We start from the raw sequence: 18,574 nt of genomic DNA on the forward strand, positions 1-18,574 counted from the left end.
GCTTCTCCCTCCAGCGCAACTTGCCGGTCACCACCCAGTTTTTCAGCCCTGGCCCTTCTCCCCGAGAGCCCCACCTGGCCGGGGATGCTGCTCCCCTCCTCGCCTGGCTCGGACCCAGGGGAATTCGGGTCCTTTCGTTTCTCCCTCCTGTACCTCCTTGCAGTTTATGACAATAACGTTCTCGCTACCCTCCTTTTTGGCTCTGTCCCAGTGGGGTTTCCACACACTTCACTTGATTTATAATTGCGTTCATGGAGGTCTTCTGAGCCTCAGGCTTGGGAACGAGACTCTGCCCGTTTTAGCCATCTGCAGCCTTTACGCTTACTCGTTCCTCCTTACCCCTCTCACTCCCTCCGTGCATCTCCCTCCCCACCTCCACAAAATGCTTTTATCATCAGCTGCACTATTTGCGATACCCCTGCTGTAAATTGCTCAATTCCACCAACAACAGAAGTTACTAGAACTTTGGACCTGGACTCGCCAAGACTGGCTCAGTCATTCTATTCCAGCTCTACTTTCTTCCAGAAAGGTTACCCCAGCCACAACCAAGACCTGCGTCGAGGTACTGCCACACCAGACGAGCAGCTCACACAGCCATCCCTTACACCACAGCCCTTATCTGCAGGAAGAACGAGCCTGTGGCAAACAGTTTAAACTGCAGGCTTTTGCTAAGCCATCTGACCTTGGCTGAAAGGAGTTAGAGAGCCCTCACACAAGCTGACCGACGCAGCCTGTAGACGGGAGGAGCGGCTCCCGTTCAGAGTAGGTCAGTAGCTTCAGTAGCTGCAGGCTTAGCGCCCTCACACCCACGCTGTGAGATGAGGAACTGAAATGGAAGAAGGATGATGAGCGTTCATGAATGGATAATGAAGAGCCAAGCTACTTCGGCCGTTTCAGGGCCAAAGCCAGAAGAGTGTTTAGTAGCAGTTCTTTTACTTCAGACAAAAAGCCCAATCCATGAGAAACGTGTGTTCAGGGGAGTAGAAGTAAGAGCTCAACCTTCAAGGCAAACACTGCAAATTGAAATAATTATTCAATGTTGAAATCAAAGAAAATTATCCCCTCACATTTCACCCTTCTGAGCAGACAAAAAGCTCTCAAGGAGAACGTTTCCTTCAGTTTCTCTCCTGCTTAAAAAAAAAAAAAAGATTAAGAGACATTCTAAACCCTGAGTTATCTCATTAATGGTACAATTGGCAAGATTAACAGCAAAAATTAAACAATTTCATTATTATTTAATTGCTTTTAAAAATGTATTCCCTTAATATTTATAATTGTACTCTTAAAATTAATAATCCTGATTTGCCACCTCCCCATCACAAACCATTTCTCACACTTACCCAACTTCCACAGAACTTCACAAAGAAAAAAACTGAAAATACATCTTGAAGACTTCTGAAGTAAAAAGGAAAGACACCATGTGCATCCATAAATTATTTTTTATTTCGAATCCAGCTCTCTGTATACATTGTACATGAAACACAGGCAATCCCGTAAGCATTCAGGATTGGCAATGTTCATTAAGTCCCAAAACTAAATTAATCATGCTGATGCCAACGTGCCAGTTAAACACAGACTCTAAACTTAAGTAAACTGGAGAAACAGAAAAAAAAAAAAAAAAAAAAAAATCAGAAGTAGCAAGGAACAAGATTCCTATCGTCTGTTAGGAAAACACAATCCAGAGCTATACCCTGCCTAAAGAACAAGTGGCCCCAAAGTCTCATGGCTTCCCTCAAATTCCAATTTCGAGGCAGACCGAGATGGCCCAGACCCTCTTTAAGAAAGCCACGGGCCAGATCTTGGCTGTTGTCCAAATTCTCTCTCAGGATTTATTGGCAAAATCCTAGTAATCCAACCGAACCTCTTTCTGCTGCCAAGATAATTAGCTTTACAAAAAGTCGCAAAATCAACCAAAATAGTATTTTCACCCCAGTAATATTAAGCCATAAAGGCTGAAGAACATGTTGACCATCAACTGTCAACGCTGCACTCAAATTTGCTGAAACTGGTGAACATTGGCAGGATATTTTGCCCTTGGATTAAGTCCCCACAGCCTCTCCTCCACGCATCCGGGCATATGTTCAACCACTTGTTTTAGTGAGTCTGAACATAGCTTCAGAGAGAAGCTCCTCATTAGCTGCTTCTGCACAGATTCGAGCACATGTCTGCATTCACGCACTGGCTTCAACAGCATCATCTGCAGCGCAGAAAGTTAAACATATACAAGCGTTTTCCACAAACCAATCTTAAAATGCCTGGCAACAAAGCCACCAGTGCAAGATGATAGCGTTATCTCAGAGTGATTCCCAGATAAATAAATCTGAATATTTGTTTGGACCTCAGAACATCAGGTTGCCATGGCAGGAAAAAGCAGACACACATGACTCTATGCAATTAATAGTATTTAAAACATTTGCCTCTAAAACCTGGCAAACTATGACCAAAAATTTTACACTTTTTTTAATTAAAAAGCTTTTTATTACAAAAAAAAAATCATCAAGTGTCTGTGCACAGTTCATAGTTAAATGTCGTCTTTGTTTTGAGTTGGTTCCATTTGAACTCAGACATTTTACTGACTTCAGTTTTATACAATTTTTTTCTTTAAAAATCCTGCAAGGTAACCCCCCCGCCCCACACACAAACAAATACAGGAAATTGTATTTCTCAGGGTTTGGGGGGTTTTTTCATGTCAAGAAGTGCAATTTTGCTTCTATGGTTCTTTAAAGTAAAACAGTTCTATCCATCAGTAAAACAATACACTACGCTAGGAATTGCACCAGATACCTTAATATATCTTGTGTATCAGCTATATCTAGCTTTTCCTATGCACTGCTTAAGGTCGTGAGAGACCTTATGAAAATTCTGCTTACAGTAACTCATCTTTACCAGAATAGGCAGGTCAGTAAATGTACCTACACTCTGTGAAATTGCCTATGACTGCTGGAGAATGGAAGTCAATAATATCTACAATTATACCAGTGAAATGTTTACATTTACTGTAACTCTCTTGCTTTTGCATACAAGTGCATGCTCTGCTTCAAGCCACTGAGACTGCACGATCATACTGCAAGTCTATCATGGGAATACAGTCTCAAAAAAATCCATAATTTAACATAGAACTCTGTTTTTTATCTCACTGAACTTGATTCTTCCACACATCCTTCTGGTTCCACTTAAGACAACAGAACTACTCCCTTCCCCCCCCACCCCGGCTAGCACCAACAAGTCAGCTCTGGAGGGAATTTTATAAAGAACTCAGCTTTGGCTTAATATTTCCTTCACTGAAAGCAGTGAACTATGCTACTGGCTTTGGAAGGATTTCCAAAAGTTACCTAGATTGACTTTGACATTTTGAGAAAACAAGAATATTAATAGATTAGGTTTTTAATGACTCCAAGAACAAGTTTGCTCATGACTTCATTTCCTTTCAGCTGCAGCTGAAAGACACCCTATACATCTTATCATTTGTCGTAAAAAACTAGAAGTCCATTCCCTTCAGCATCCTCAAAAAGACTCAAGTTTTATTCCAATTTGCTCAGGTTTTTCCATTGCAGAGTGCTGTTTTATATGAAAAAGTAGGAAACACCCAGTTTACCTGAAGTTTTAAGTATTCGCTTAGGAAGAGATTTACCTGCGTTGAGACAGAAGACTGACTAAACCTACTGAGCAGACCTGTTCTATTTTAGCATTTAAAACTACAGGGAAGAGTGTCAAAGTTTGTATTTCAATGCAAAAACGTAAGACTCTGCTCTCTAACTTGAAAATGTTTCTAAACTTGAAATAGAAGTCTGCAGTGTCTGTTGAATCAAACAACAGAAGTTAAAGCTCGCTTAACCACTTCATTCTTACAACCACTATTTTACAAAGGAAGATCTTCGAACCTAGAAACAATACAGAGACAAGCACAGCAATGACACGGATGATGACGGAAAGGACCTAAACAGCCATCCTGGAACCACTGCGCCATGTAACTCGACTGCAAATGACATGCTGGGCAGTGTCTTACAACAAGGCGGCAATTCCTATTCAGATTTTTACTTACAGGTGCAGGACTACAGTATAAAAGCATCCAGCTTCTTAAAAAGAGGAACTGAGGAGCTTCAACAGGCCTATTTCATTCCCAGAGAGACTATACTGGGAAACCAAGCTGTAACACTCTCCATCCTCTAGCATTTCCTCACATAATAGTAGGCATAAATTACTGCAAGATTAGTATCCACCCCAGAAAATCTTACATGAAATGGATAAAATCTTACATGAAATGGATGGACATATCTTTGTATAAAGACAAGTATTTCAGAATTTGGAATGCAAAAATACAGTGCAAAACCCAAAAAGAGTTCCGAAAAATAGTTTTTACATATCAAAAACTCCCACAATTAAAGAGAGAGATTATAAAGATAAGGTATGGTGCTAAGAAGTGGTTTGACAAGTTAATAATGGGTTATTTCCCTCGCAGAGGTTTACGCATTTCACACCAGCATTTTGCTTTATGTTGTTACAATATTTTTATGGAGCATTATTTAAAAATAATATTTCAGTCAGAAGTCTGATTTAGAATTCATCATGTTTTACCCTAAATGGCCACTTGGAATGCTGTGAAACATGATTTGCAGCCAGAAGCACCAAGTACATAAATTCTTCCACATCAAAGGAGTAATTTGTAAATTTTGGATGTTCTCCCAGCGTTGGGTGGTGTCCCTAGGAAAATGAAATAAGGCCTTTTAGACAGAAAAAAAAATTCAGTACATCTTCCATTCAAAAAGCAAGGAAAAAAAAAATTTCGAGCATCTGCCAGTTTAATTTATTATTTCTGATCCACTGATCTGCTCTGAGGCAAGAGAGCCAGCAAAGTAACTGCATAACAGCAATGCTATGGGTGGCTTGGATTAATGGCCAATTAATTTCATTTCTCTTCTTCCCTCAGCCATTAATATCAAATGATTTCTTACTCACAGCAGGGAAGTTAATTTGGTCTAAAGAATGAAAACCATATTTCAAGTATCAGAACACAGATAGGTAAAACAAGCTAGCCTTTAAATGCTTCAAGTTACAGCACCCACCCTTCCAGCAGTGGCCATCCTTACCTGATCTTGAGGGAATACTTTATTCCTTTTTCGCCAAGTGATGTAGTGAATGCCTCTCAGCCTTGCCAAATCCAGGTAACAACGTTCATCTTCACAATTGTATCTAGAGGCAGGCAGAAAAATCATATTTACCCACAGAGACTGTGCTGAAGTTTACCAGGGTGAAACAGGAAAAAAAAACTTTAGGCCAAAGTGTTTGTCGTCCAGTTCTAAGGCTCCGAAACCATGGACAAATTCTGCTCCACTGAAAACAACAACAAGGGCTGCCATCTGTTCTTAAGACATGGCCTAGGAGACAGTCTGAGGTACATCTGCATGTCAGGCATGCCCCTGTCCAGCTGCAGCAGCTCTTGGGCATGGGTTTCTGAACTTACTTGCAGACTGGAGAAAATGCTCTCAAGCCAAGATTATGCTGCAAAGCACCAGCTCCACAGCCTTCCCACAGCAGAGGCTTCAAGCAGAGTTTCCCAGGATGGAGAATTCAGTGCTCTTCTGAGAAGTGTGCAGCATTTTAGTTCAGTTCTATAGAACTGGAGTGTCAATTATTAACAACCATACTTTGCAACAAAATTTGGCCACAAAAATCATCAGAGGTCTGGAGTACGCCTCCTAAGCAGAAAGGCTGAGAGAGTTGGGGTTGTTCAGCCTGGAGAAGAGAAGGCTCCGGGGAGACCTTATTGCAGCCTATCAGTACTTAAAGGAGGCTTATAAGAAAGATGGGGACAGACTTTTTAGTAAGGCCTGTTGCGACAGGACAAGGGGAATGGCTTTAAACTAAAGGGGCGTAGATTTAGACTAGACAGAAGGAAGAAATTATTTACACTGAGGGTGGTGAAACACTGGCCCAGGTTGCCCAGAGAGGTGGTGGATGCACCATCCCTGGAAACATTCCAGGTCAGGCTGGACGGGGCTCTGAGCAACCTGATCTAGTTGAAGATGTCCCTGCCCACAGCAGGGGGGTTGGACTAGGTGACCTTTAAAAAGTCCCTTCCAACCAAACTATTCTATGATTCTATGGAAATATGTTTAAAAGGAAGCTACTAGAGAAATTTAGGTAAAACAGAATGACAGTCAGCTAAGCCTGGCCAGCAAGCTGGTGCTTATGTCCTGAGCATAGAAAGGTGTATATAAATAACCTTCAGGGGGATCTTTAAACACCCTGGACACGCATCTTATGTAATCAATTCACCTGGATCACCAAAATACCATTAAATCTCAGACTTCCCACGCAGAATCTGACCAGTGAGGCTTTCTCTTTTTTTGCCATTTTGCCCAAGCAATTGTTGACCAGGCTGCATTTTATTTATACCATGGCATCTTAAGAAATCACAGGCTAAGCCTGTATGACATAGTTACACTGTATTTTATAATGAAAGCTTCCTCACTTTCGCTTCCCAGAAGAGACTGCCAAAAATGAAGTCTAGACAAGGATGCAAGTCAAACATTCATAGTCAAATACTAGCAAGGGAAAGTGCTTCATTAACACATATGGACAGACATTAGCAGTTGTGGTATAAGAAGGAAAAGAGAAAGAAACAGACTTACAGTTCAAAAACAACAGCCCAGTCTGGTAGAAAGAGCAAATGGGTAAGCCCAGCTCCGTGCATCCCAATGAATATATCAGAGTTGTGGGTAATTCTCAATTGCTCTGAAAATTCAAGTTCCCTGCAGACAGCACAACAAAAAATGGTGATCTGGCATGCCTATCCATCTCAGCAAGAATTAGTTACATGTAGAAAGCACAAAATTAACTTAAGGGAATACTGAAAGAGAGAATTGATTTTTCAAGGAACAATACTAAGAATCACAAATGCTGCAGCCAGCAATAACAGCATGGAATTAAAAGAAATGCAGACAAGTTTCAAAGCTTCACAAGAGTCTGTTCCAAACATTTGATTTTTTTTTTTTTACAAGTTAAAGTTTTTATAAGTTTGGGGGTTTTTTTACTTGCCTTTAAAAAAAAAAATTGCATCATCTCCTTTAAAAAAAAAAAACAAACAACAAAAACACAACATAAAGGACCTAAACTGTTTTTAATGTAATGTAGAAGTATACAATTCCCACCTAAAGGTGCGGATATCCAACCTGAACTTATGCATAGGGCATCAAGCAGAAATAAGGAGACCAGGCTTTTTTCAGCTCCTGGAACTGTCACTCTCTCCCATCCTTTGACTGTAAGCTCCAAATAAAGTATTCTCTTTAAATAACCAGGTGTTCCCTGAGCACACAAGGAAAGAATGGACTAAAGATACTTAATTGTAAGAGAAGACAGACAACTGGAAAGGGAAATTACAACAGGCTTCATTTGTGTATGAACAATTCATACATTAAAATGGAAAAGAATAACGTCCTCTCTGACCATTTGGAAGAGAGTAGAAAGAAACTGGCTTAAACTGCAACAAGAAAGTTTAAACTGGTTAAGCTGCTGTAAGGGCAGACGTCAGGGAAACCCTTCTAACTATGATGACAGTGATGCTGCAGGATAGCTGTGGAAATCTGTAATGCTGAATGGTACCACAGATGGTTTTGACAAGCACGGGAATTGTGGAAGTACCACTCGGTCACGCACTCAAGTGGGATGGTCTAGATGCCCTCTCAAGGGTATCCACCCTCTTTTCTATTATTAGACCACTCAAGTGCCTTCATTGACAGGGGAATTGGAAGCAACTCGACTTCCTCACACTGCCTCTGCTTTGGTTAAAACACTGATCCTCTCACTGCTGCTTCAGTTTCTCACTCTTCCTGCATGATCCATGACAGCACCATTGAGTAGATCAGAGCTGCTGCCATTCAGCACAGGCATACACCACTTGGGACCTTTTTCTTCAAGCCATTTCTTACTGGCACAGTGCCTACTACATCTGGGCACCACAAATTGACCTCAAGTGGTGTCTTCAGGGGCCAAAAGAGCAGCAAATAAGCCGAGTTATTACTCATTGCTAAACTAAAGGTCATATAAAATAAGACACTAGCATCATACAAGAAAAATCCCTGCTGACCCACAGTTACTGCAGAGCATTAGCAAATCCAAAAGGGCCATGGGAATACAGCTGGTTTTGGGAGAGGGGAGGAAACAGAAAGAAAAGTGATTTCAAAACTTGCTCATCATACAGTAGCTTTAACCTGAGTCTACTAACTCTAGAGATTCATTCCTAGGTAGATGCATCATAGGATGGGAGTGCTTAACTAGCTCACCCACCACTCCCTCAGTAACATCCTTCCTTCCTTACCAGTTCTTGGATTTTGCAGAGGTTAGACATTGGGGCATATGTAGCTTGGCCTGCAAACACCTTTCACCAGCCATAGGCAGCATGAGTTCACACTAGTTTCTTCTACCAACTTACGTACTTGTATTTGTAGTCTACCACTTTGACCTCCAACGTCGATACTGTTTTCAAAGCATTCACAAGCTAAGGAGGAAAACAAAAAGACAATGATTTGGTGTTCTCCTTCAATTAATTCATCCCCTGCACTCCTGTTCGTTTTTACACACTCCTCCACCCCACCAGGGAATTACAATGAGTGAGACAGAACATACTGTCACTGCCATATAAAGGAGCAGTTCCCCTCCTTTCCTGCCTTCCCACCTAAGATACATACGTCATTCCTGGCAAAGCAACCCCTGGAGACGAGACTCGGATCTCCTGCACTCTCACAGAGGCTACTGTTGATTTTTACATGCTCCAGGACCCAATCCTAAACCACTCAAACTAGTAGGAGTTTTGCCAGGAATAGGGGGAAGAAGTGGTTGGATTTCCAAAAGATACTCCAGTACCTGAAGAAGCAAACCGGTAGCTAGAAGGATTTTGGAAGATACCTTACTAGGTCAGACTCCTACTCACATGAGAAGTGAAACCAGGTTAGAGCCTGGGTTTCTAACCTAAAAGGGCTTTTTCCAAGTGTCCAATCCATAGCCAGCAGAAGAGGGAGAAAGAGCCAAGAATTTTCTTTTACAAAAGTGTAGTAAAGATAATATTAACTTCTCCCTTTCTGTCATGTGCTCATTACCCGAAAACGTACTACACGTAGCAGTGCAGGCATGCACTGTGGACAGCCTAGCAGGTAAGGCACAAATCTAGCCATCTGCACTCTGTCTATTCTGCCACTGAGCTATTGCATCAAACAAGCCTCAGTTTCTCCCTACGGAAGGTGGGGATGACAATGCCAATCCATTTCTGTCAGGCACTAACAGCTAAGAATGAAGACAGGTATGAAAACATTAGATATTATCATTTTACCACAAGAGAAGCTACACCATAAGTCCACGAAGTTGCATGATTTGAAAACATAAATCAGTATGAAAATTCATTAAGTTTTGAATGCACATACTCAGATAAAATAGCTTATGCATTTTAATCTGCAAGCATAACAAGGTTTTTGTTAGAGCCTTCAACGCTGGGGATGCTAGAAATAAAAGAGATAATCTGAAAGCAAAATAATTTAATGTTATCAGAAGCTCTGCAGTGTCTGTTAAGAGGAAATGCTTTTAGTATTACATCTGTAGTCTTCCATTGGATATTTAAAAAGGGCAGCAAGGTTCAGTGTCTGGTGTACAGAAGTAGAGACTGATTAGAAGACTTATTAGAAGAAATTAATATCAGCACTGAACATATTTGTCCAAGATTTGTCAGCAGATAGATGTCTTGGCTGTACCTAAAAAAAAAAAAAAAAAAATCAATTCAATGAGCAAAATTTAACTTCTGATAAATTTGTTTTAAAAATAAAAAGGACCACACCTCATTCTGGTTTAATACTTTCCGGTAATCTGTACTGCGTGCAAGTATTGTGACTCGAATTTTCCCATCCTAAAAAGAAAGAAGCAGCAGTTTATTAGCTATGAGGCAGACCTTACAAAAAAATCCCAAACACTTCCATATTTACTTTTGGCAATTATTTGAGCAACTAAATATGTTCCCTCCCCATGTAATAGATGATGTAACCACCTTAAAATTCACATCGTATTTTCCAACAGATTAGAAGTGTCAAAAACTTTGCGAAAGTGAAACAAAGAATAAAACATTTTTTGAAAGATTTATTTTATTCAGTACAAAAGAGCCTTTGTATAATACATTATACAGCAGTTTTTGAAAGCAGGAAAGCAGCTTTCAGGATGACTTGTGCACAAGATCCTTGGAAAAAAATATTTTACTTCTATAACAGTTCCTCCTTTTACCTCTTTAAATTAATTGGGCTCACAGGGGTAAGTGTTCCAAGTGGAATAAAGAGATTTAACTGCATGACTCCCATTAGTGTCAGCAGGAGAAGCATAACTAAATGCCTGTGCAGTGCTTTGAATGCGTGCCCCTCAGCGATAATGTGTAGGCTACTCTTTAGAAAATAATTCCAAGAAGTCCAGAACTGCCGTATCCATCAATGCAGCCATTGCAACAATTTGCAAATCCTAACAGCGTGTACAACAGAGAAGCCCAGGGCCAGGCAGATGGTACCGGCCAGGGATCGGAAGGACCAGATTCAATCATTTCCTCCTCTGATCTGAGCTCAGCAGTAACTATGAGGATCGATAAAGAGCAAGCTCACTGCATTGCTCTGTGGGATCCCCTCTGCTGGTCCCAAGGACAGCACCTTGTCAGCGTGCTCCAGAAGAGACCATGTACCATCTATCTTGCTTAACTAGGAAGGACACAAAGGCCTTGAGCACAGAGAACGGAGACAAGGAAAAGATCCTAGGGTTGGAAGGAGGATGTTCTGAAGTCTGTCCTATGGAAATAAGACACGAGGGCAACTTTCACAAACATAGACAAATGTTTGCTGAAGGCCTTTATAGAACAGGCTGACTTACTGGAAAAAAATCCCGAGCGTCACAGGAAAGGACGAAAAGTGCACTATATGCCCTTATTCCCCACTGGGTCCAGCTTGCTAATGCTGTTTCTCTGGTAAGAGCCATCAGCTCCATATTGCAATTTTATTATTCAGTTATCATACCTTGGGTCCTTCTTGTGTGATATTTAATCTGTGTAACACATGCTGAGAGAATGCTCTAAATAGCCCTGTACCGTGGCAGCCAGAGATCTGAAATTAAAAAAGCAATTGTTAACACAAGAAGTTATTTTCCTCAGAAAAACCTCTCTTTGTGATCAGTCTTTTGCCATTCTTGTGGAACAAAAGCCTAGTATCATGCACTGTGCTAAACATGTCACTATTCACTGCAACACAAGTGGCACTATCATTTAGAAAGAAATATAACTCTCTCTACAGTGTTACAGCCTGAATGCATGAGCTAATACCACCGGGAAAGTCTGTCAATGTCTGTCAGTGTACGAGGTCTCGTGTTCTGCAAAAATACCACTAAGTTCACAGTGCCCACCCACTAAAGAGGAATAATATGCATCTCAGGAACTGTGACACAGGAGATTGCACACAACCAGTTACTATCAACCAGCTAAAGTAACTTCAACATCCTAATCTTTAGGGAAGATCATTTCATTTGGAGTTGCATAGACTTTCAATGCAGTACATTTCATGATAGCTCAGCTAGACATTTGAGAGATTCATTAGCTCAGATTTTATACTGTCACACACACATCTAGTTAACACAGTGGATGGATAAAAAGAACTCACCAATGGTGTGTTATAAAACAAGCCATATCGCATTCGAGGCAGTAATGAGAAGACTGCTTCTTTAAAGCACACCTGCAAAGGAAGATCACAAGAAGTTACACTGCACTGCTACCTTCCGCTGGCACATTCCGTGCTCATTCAGTGGGGTCACTGCTTATAACGAGCTAGCAATTACATGCTCAAGAACATCAACACTTCCTTGACTGTGCAAATGAATAGAACAAAGACAATCCTGATCCCAAAAGAGCTCTCACTTAGGATGCTACAGATGCAAGTGTGGGAAGAGGTAAAAAAAACACCCCCAAAACAGAACAAACATGAACTAAATAGAAGAAAATCAGTTAGAGAGTTTAAAGACAGGCTTTAAAGGATTTAAGAGACTAAAATGAGCTCTGAATGAACGGGTACATTTTTTGGTAGGAGTAAAAATTTTTTTAATGATGAGCAGCAGGTATATTAACAGTTGCAGGGGAAGATAAACACCTCAGTAGGAATCAGAAGACTTAGAGAGACAGTACCATTTGAAAACCCTTAACTTCAGTAGTGAGTCCTGCAGAAGTGAAACCAACAAATAAATATCACCTCTCAAAGGACACAAAAGTTAGGTCCATCTATATAAAGCATAGACATGCCACAGAATTAGGTTACAGCTCTGTCTCTTGTTTGAAAGGTAGAATACTCATATTATGCAAATTAAACATGCATGGAAAGTATTAATGCTTTCCTCTGAAATACCCATATCCACAAGTGACTTGAGAAGCTGTCATATTTGCTACCTAGGGACTATGAGTTAAAACAAAATATAAAATTCCATACCCTTTTAGAATCAAAAGTTTTCAAGTGTATTATTTCATAGTCAGTAAATGCCTTCCATGTCTCACCGAACAGGTCACCATAGCCATATGAGCTCTAGGAGGAAAGGGAAAAACACAAGGGCATAACAATTACACAAATGCATACGAAAACTCTCTTCTTGATTTACAAGTTCTGTATACCAGTTTTAACATATGGTTAATATGTGCATCACCACCATGGGACCAAGATGGCCTAGCACAGAACACAGACATGACAGAACGCCGAACCCTGCACTTACAATGGCAGTTAACTCAAATTACCTGTCAGGTAGTTAATTTTTAATAAAACAGTTCTATAAATTAGCAATCTAGGTAAGTTCTTCAGCAGCAGATTAGAATTTCTGAGTTAGGAGCAAGGAGTTCCTACTACTTCCCCCAGAGACAACAGAACACAAGTTAAATTTGAAATAACAGAAACATTGGGATGGTAGAAGGCACAAACTTCAATTCCTGAGACTAAAAAAACCACCTGGGAATTCAAGCGCTGCAGTAATGTTTGAAGTAAAAAGTCACAACACGCCTGTTTCACATTCACCTCTGTTTTGGGATGGTCACTTCTATCGCAAATTGAAGGTAATGATCTGATCTGATGGAAGAAACAGCCAGGAAACTATGTTTTGCATTACTTTGACAAGCTACCAAGAAGTTTCTCTACAAGGCAGTATAAAACTCCCCCCTTTGCAGCAACGCTCTGTTGAACCTTTTAAGAACCATCTACACTCTACAACATTGGCCTAGCAGCAGGGGCTCTCGCCTTCAAATTTGTAACATTTCCTACACATCTGAGGGCTAAAAGTCACCATCTCTTGCTCTTTGAATGCAACTAAATATGACCTCAGTAGCCCCCAGGTACAGATTCTTGCTTAAAGCTTCCTTTCAACTCTGCAGCTGGTTCAGGCTGCTTGGAAAGTTACGTGGAAAAATTCTCAATGAGAAATTTGAGAATAAGACTACAAATGACCGCAGAAGACAGCAGACATCTAGTGAAATGTAAGAGAATCTGAAGGGCGCCAGATTTCCTTCAGTTGAAGAGGTGCGTCCTTCCCCTTCTTCTGCCATTAAGTTTTAATGAATTTTACACTCCATACTACTTTCTGGCCATCTGTATTACAAGAGCTGCTCTGCCAGATTAGAAGTAGAGAACTGATCTTGAAAGCTGTAAGTACTACTTTCTAACCCTATCTGCTCTCCTTAAAAGTGCTTTATAAACGTTGCTTTCCTGCATTTGCAGAGACAGTCTGCAAATCGACACCCAGTGGATTTCCTACTCATTTTCTGGTTTGTTTAACCTACATCTAAGGGCATTACTATTTAATAAGAACAGTGCACTGATTCTACAGCTGCTAGAAAGTATGGCCAAATCTAATTACATCAAGAAAAGGAAAAAAAAAAAAAAGAGAATGAATAATAAGCTCAAGTCCACCTTTCAATCAGCATAGACAGTTCATCAGCAGTTAGCTGGTGCCATCATCTGGTTGTACACAGTAACGAACTGCAGACTGAGCAGTTAAGACTCTCTTAAAATGATAGTACTGTGACAGTACTTACTCTGAATGGTACATTTGAAAGAGTTATTTGATTCAACAATGCGATATTAGAAAAACAGTTGCTTTTCAAAGTAATTTACAGTGCTATCTGACACATCTGATCTTTTCAGAAAGTCAGAGCTGGATTAACAGGTCCCTGTATAACAGCTAGAGAGCTTGCTTATGTGGCAGACACATTTATTTTAGCTTTCAAAATGTAAGAGAACTAGAAAAAAGGGTCTCTTCTAGCCAAAGAGGTTTCTCATTAAATAGCACGCAGGGAATATTTGCGTTTCTCTATTGAATATTAGTTGTCCTAGCAGTAAATACTGAGAAAGAAAACCCAGTATTTTACGAGAACAAGACAGGTGTGGGACAATACCATAGTCGAGAACTGGGTTATTTCTGGACCCGATTATACATGTTATCTGGCATGTTACAAGTTGCCCAGTTTTTCGTTGTTTAGTTTAACACTCTCCTACACAACTCAAGTACTAGCCAGTAAAACTAGTATTAATCTTGAACACAGTCATGGTTTCAATTCAGCAGTACAGCAGAAATAGCCCCACTTAAAAACTTGTTTTATATATCATCATGGCATTCTAAGAGGTGATTGAGAGAAGTAACTGCAAGAAGGCTATTTAAAGGAATTAAGTATTAGACCCTGTTTTGATATATATAAGGATTTCATTTAGTTGTTTTCTTCATTACAGGCTGCACATTACTGATTTAGAAAGATGCAAGGCTGCATTTCTTTTTAAATATAGAAGACAGTTTTCAGTAAATCTACTTCAATATTCTCAGAGAAAAAAGTCTACAGAAAACAGCATGAAATGTCCAAATGTCGCATATTAGAAATACAGATCATGCTATTTTTGAGGTCACACCAAAAAACCCCATAATTATGTACTAGCAAAAGATGAGCTATGGAGTAGTGTTCAAACAGTACATGGTTTATTGTAGACAATCTGTTACCTAACTATTGTTCATGTGCCTGTATTAACAAGATCCAAAAACTTATCAGTTCCACACGGCTAAGCCCACAAGAAAGCTAAGGATTGCCTACTGAAAATTCGGAGTATAAAGCAGAAACACAACCCATTACAAACAGGTTAAAAGCACAGCAGACTTACAGTGTCCCACATGACTATGTTGACATCAGTACTGAAGGAATTATTAATATGCTGTGTAATATAAAGATTGACGAAATCACAGAAGTGATGGTACATATTAACACCTGCGAAAGAAAGAACTGTTAGCAAAATACATTACTCGCTCCACTTTTTATCAGTTCACGCATTTTTTCCTTAGTAGTATCCTGTATATTATATTAGTTTTCCCCTGCTTCTGATTGAATGCTTCTTATACACCCTAAAAAAGCAAACCTTTAAAGGGAAGGAATCAAGGTAAGAAATCTGAAGTAAAATGTGTTTTTAAAAAGTTCAGGGAAATTAGAAGAGCGGCCAAAACACAGCATAAGAAAAGGGTAAGTTTCACAAGCTATTTCTCATTACAGTCTGCAGCTGCTTTCTGAAGTAAATGAAAGCCACTACTGCTTTAACAATAGCTAGTTAGACATAAAGGGAACATTAAAACAGGCCTTCGGCACTGATCTTAGTTCTGCTTTATTGGGGTTAAGGGAAGCTCTGTCAGCAGGACTACAAGACAGAACTTGTACTTGCACATGAGCCAAAGCCCAAGTAATTCCTCAGGTTTTTTCTCAGAGCATTCCTGTTCGTTCTTGGTTTCTTAAGCTAATACCTTACGACCATGGCGCATAAAAAACTACCATGAAACAAAGGCAGTAACGTAGTCCAGTTTCCTTGCGAGTGAAGATCAGATGCCAGTTTTGGAACTATGTGCACACAGCCCCTCTTTCTAAGCTTCTGACCAAAAAGAGCTGCCATGGTAGGAACTAGCTGCCAGGATTCCTATACTGCGCAAACAGCAGTTTCCCCCCGCCTCCCCTAAAACAAAGGAGCTGGACAAAAACACCTCCTGAGCCACAGCTAGACCACCCTGCTCAACGGTACAAATTGACAGCACAGCAACTCTTCCATGGTAACTGTTCAGGGGCCTGCAACAACTTTGCTTAAAATATATGATATTGGCCTGCAGGGGAAGAGGGGCAATCCAGTTTACAGTTGCAGTATGTCACAGGGTCAGAACACAGCAGACAACTATCCAGTTTAAACCACAGCTTACCCCACAGCAGCTTGTTTGTATGTCTATAACCTGACCACCCCCTTTCATGAACGTTTGTGTCTGCAAAATGCTGCATGAACAAAAACATTGGTGAACTTCAAAAAATGTCAGATACCACTGGCGGATTCCTAAAGATGCTTGGGTGCTGCCCCTCTCGTGAATTTTGGTACAGTGTTGCACAGCATTCACCACAGCTCTCTGTAATGAGACAGCTAATTTCTTCCTGTAGTGGCTTTTCGCCTAAATTTGAAACTTTAAGATTAAAACAGGGTTGTGTTTAGTTTTGTGTGTTTTGGCTTTTCTGGGGTGGTTGAGGGGAAGTATTTGAATCAACTAAACTTATTCCCTTGAAGTTTGTCTTTGAATACTGCTTCCTCTGCCATATCATCCAATACACACAGAATCCTCAATTACTGAACATATACTACAAGACATATATACCCATATCTCGTGTTTCGTGGAATGAAAACTGTCATCCAGGAACACAGTCAAAATCAAAGACGCTGTACAGAAGAGTCTTTGGCACAAAGTCAAAGACTCTGTCAAAACACAGTCAAGAGTCAATGACTGTGCAAAACAAGTGGCAGGAATTTTTTTCTGATTTATGTATTTGTTTATTTATTATCTGTGGCAAAATGTAAGGATTTACATCTAAGTTTCCAAGCTCATCAATGGAACTACAGGAAAAAAAGGAATTTAAAAGTCATATCATTTTTCAAAAATAAAAATCTATTACAAGTGAACCACAAAGGCATAATGTAGATGGGCAAGTTGGATATGGGGTCTTTTTACTGCAGTACTGTAGGATAAAAAAAAAAAACCCAAACAAACTAAACTAAAGATACCAATTACCTGCATCTAATTTCATGAAGTATGTTGGCTTTTCAATAACAACATCACACTTCTCATCTTCTAGGGGCCTGAAGTTTAATGCAGTAAATGTCTGGAGTTCTGCAAACCTACAAAGAGTCAATCACACAGAACATGCTTTGTCATTAACACACTTAAACAAATGTACTTCATACATCTAAGATTTAGTAACTGTTCATCCAGTCCATTCGATTTAACAGGACTGCTGAAAACTGAGAGAGTCTGACAATTAAAATGATTTGAAATTGTAATGGAAGGTTCTTCAGGTTATGAGCTTCAAGAGGTTAAACACTGCCTTTGATCTCAGGAGTGAACAGCATCTTTGATCTACAAATCAAGGCAGTAGAGATCTAACAAAGAGCCTCAGAGCCTAGATCTGCAGGTCTATCTGACTTGATCTGCATTGCCAAAGACACTTCAGCAAGATCTTCATGCTTTGGTCAGAATAATGAATGTAGATGCAATATTTATTATTCCTGGGTCTAAACAAGGATGAGCAGTTGAGATGACAATAGCAGGTAGAGAAGAAAAGTCTTTTCCTCCCTGCAGCTGTTCTTAACTGAAATTGACCATCAATGGAAAATGAGAAAAAAAAATGAAAACACGAGAAAAGCATAAAAATGAATTCTTATATGGACCTTAATGGCTCCAATTCCTTCACGTTTCATCAATTAACTGGCAATGCAGCTTTGAAGTGCTAACATGCAACCCGTAATACTTAACCAGCTACCACAAAGCACCCTCTGCTCTTCCTACTCGGCCTGTGGACTGTTGCCCATTTCACATTCCAAACACAGGCTCCCTGGGAACACGATATGAATATATACCCAGCTCAGTCACTGCATTAGCCCCAACATCACCAAGGACTGTGTGAACTAAGACACAAGTGCAAACTTCAAGGCATTTCACAACAAAACAACTGTCTCCTTCTATAGGCAGATCAGGCATACAACCAGCATCTTGTCCAGAAAACACCTGAAGGTTAGAACTTCAAATTACAAGACGTTTTCAGATCTTTTGCTGCTGTAAATTAGGCAGGACACAATTACACATAGCATAGTTCAGAACATTCTGCACAGATGTAATTACCTGAGCTATCTTATATGAACTCTCAAACTGACTTTAGAAAGAAGCAACTATTTCCTCAGTACGAAATCCCCTACACACAGCTGCTAGTGCCAGTGAAAAAAATAAAAAAGAATTAGTAAACGAACTTGGAAGCAGCCTTGACAAGTGATTCTTACCAAGACTGCAGAGGGCTCTTGCGTTGACCTTCAGCCAAAAATGCTTGAACGTTGAGGGTGCAATGACCTCCAATTTCTCCCTTCTGGAAGAAGTCTTCTTTGAACCTAATGCAAATTAGTAGAAGTCTATCAGCTTTTGTGCAACAGTGCTACAAGTGCTCTGCAATCTCAGTTACATACTCAAGCAAGTGCTAGTTAATCTCAATTCA

At 40.1% G+C, this 18,574-nt stretch overlaps 1 protein-coding gene across 1 annotated transcript in view; it reads right to left on the reverse strand.

Moving 5' to 3' along the window:
* Positions 1-4,195: 4,195 nt before the first annotated feature.
* EOGT (EGF domain-specific O-linked N-acetylglucosamine (GlcNAc) transferase) overlaps positions 4,196-18,574 on the reverse strand; it is an 18,371-nt gene continuing 3,992 nt past the window's right edge. The window contains exons 6-16 of the mRNA XM_009329810.1: positions 18,366-18,470; positions 17,104-17,210; positions 15,180-15,283; positions 12,483-12,575; positions 11,667-11,738; positions 11,031-11,117; positions 9,824-9,892; positions 8,436-8,497; positions 6,633-6,752; positions 5,088-5,190; positions 4,196-4,701 (exon numbers count right to left, since the gene is read on the reverse strand). Of these exons, the coding sequence (XP_009328085.1) occupies positions 4,555-4,701; positions 5,088-5,190; positions 6,633-6,752; positions 8,436-8,497; positions 9,824-9,892; positions 11,031-11,117; positions 11,667-11,738; positions 12,483-12,575; positions 15,180-15,283; positions 17,104-17,210; positions 18,366-18,470 (1,069 nt within the window). The 3' untranslated portion in view covers positions 4,196-4,554. The remainder of the gene's footprint in view (positions 4,702-5,087; positions 5,191-6,632; positions 6,753-8,435; positions 8,498-9,823; positions 9,893-11,030; positions 11,118-11,666; positions 11,739-12,482; positions 12,576-15,179; positions 15,284-17,103; positions 17,211-18,365; positions 18,471-18,574) is intronic.

Source organism: Pygoscelis adeliae, unplaced genomic scaffold (genome assembly GCF_000699105.1).
Source record: "Pygoscelis adeliae isolate BGI_AS28 unplaced genomic scaffold, ASM69910v1 Scaffold67, whole genome shotgun sequence".
Lineage (NCBI taxonomy): Eukaryota > Metazoa > Chordata > Aves > Sphenisciformes > Spheniscidae > Pygoscelis > Pygoscelis adeliae.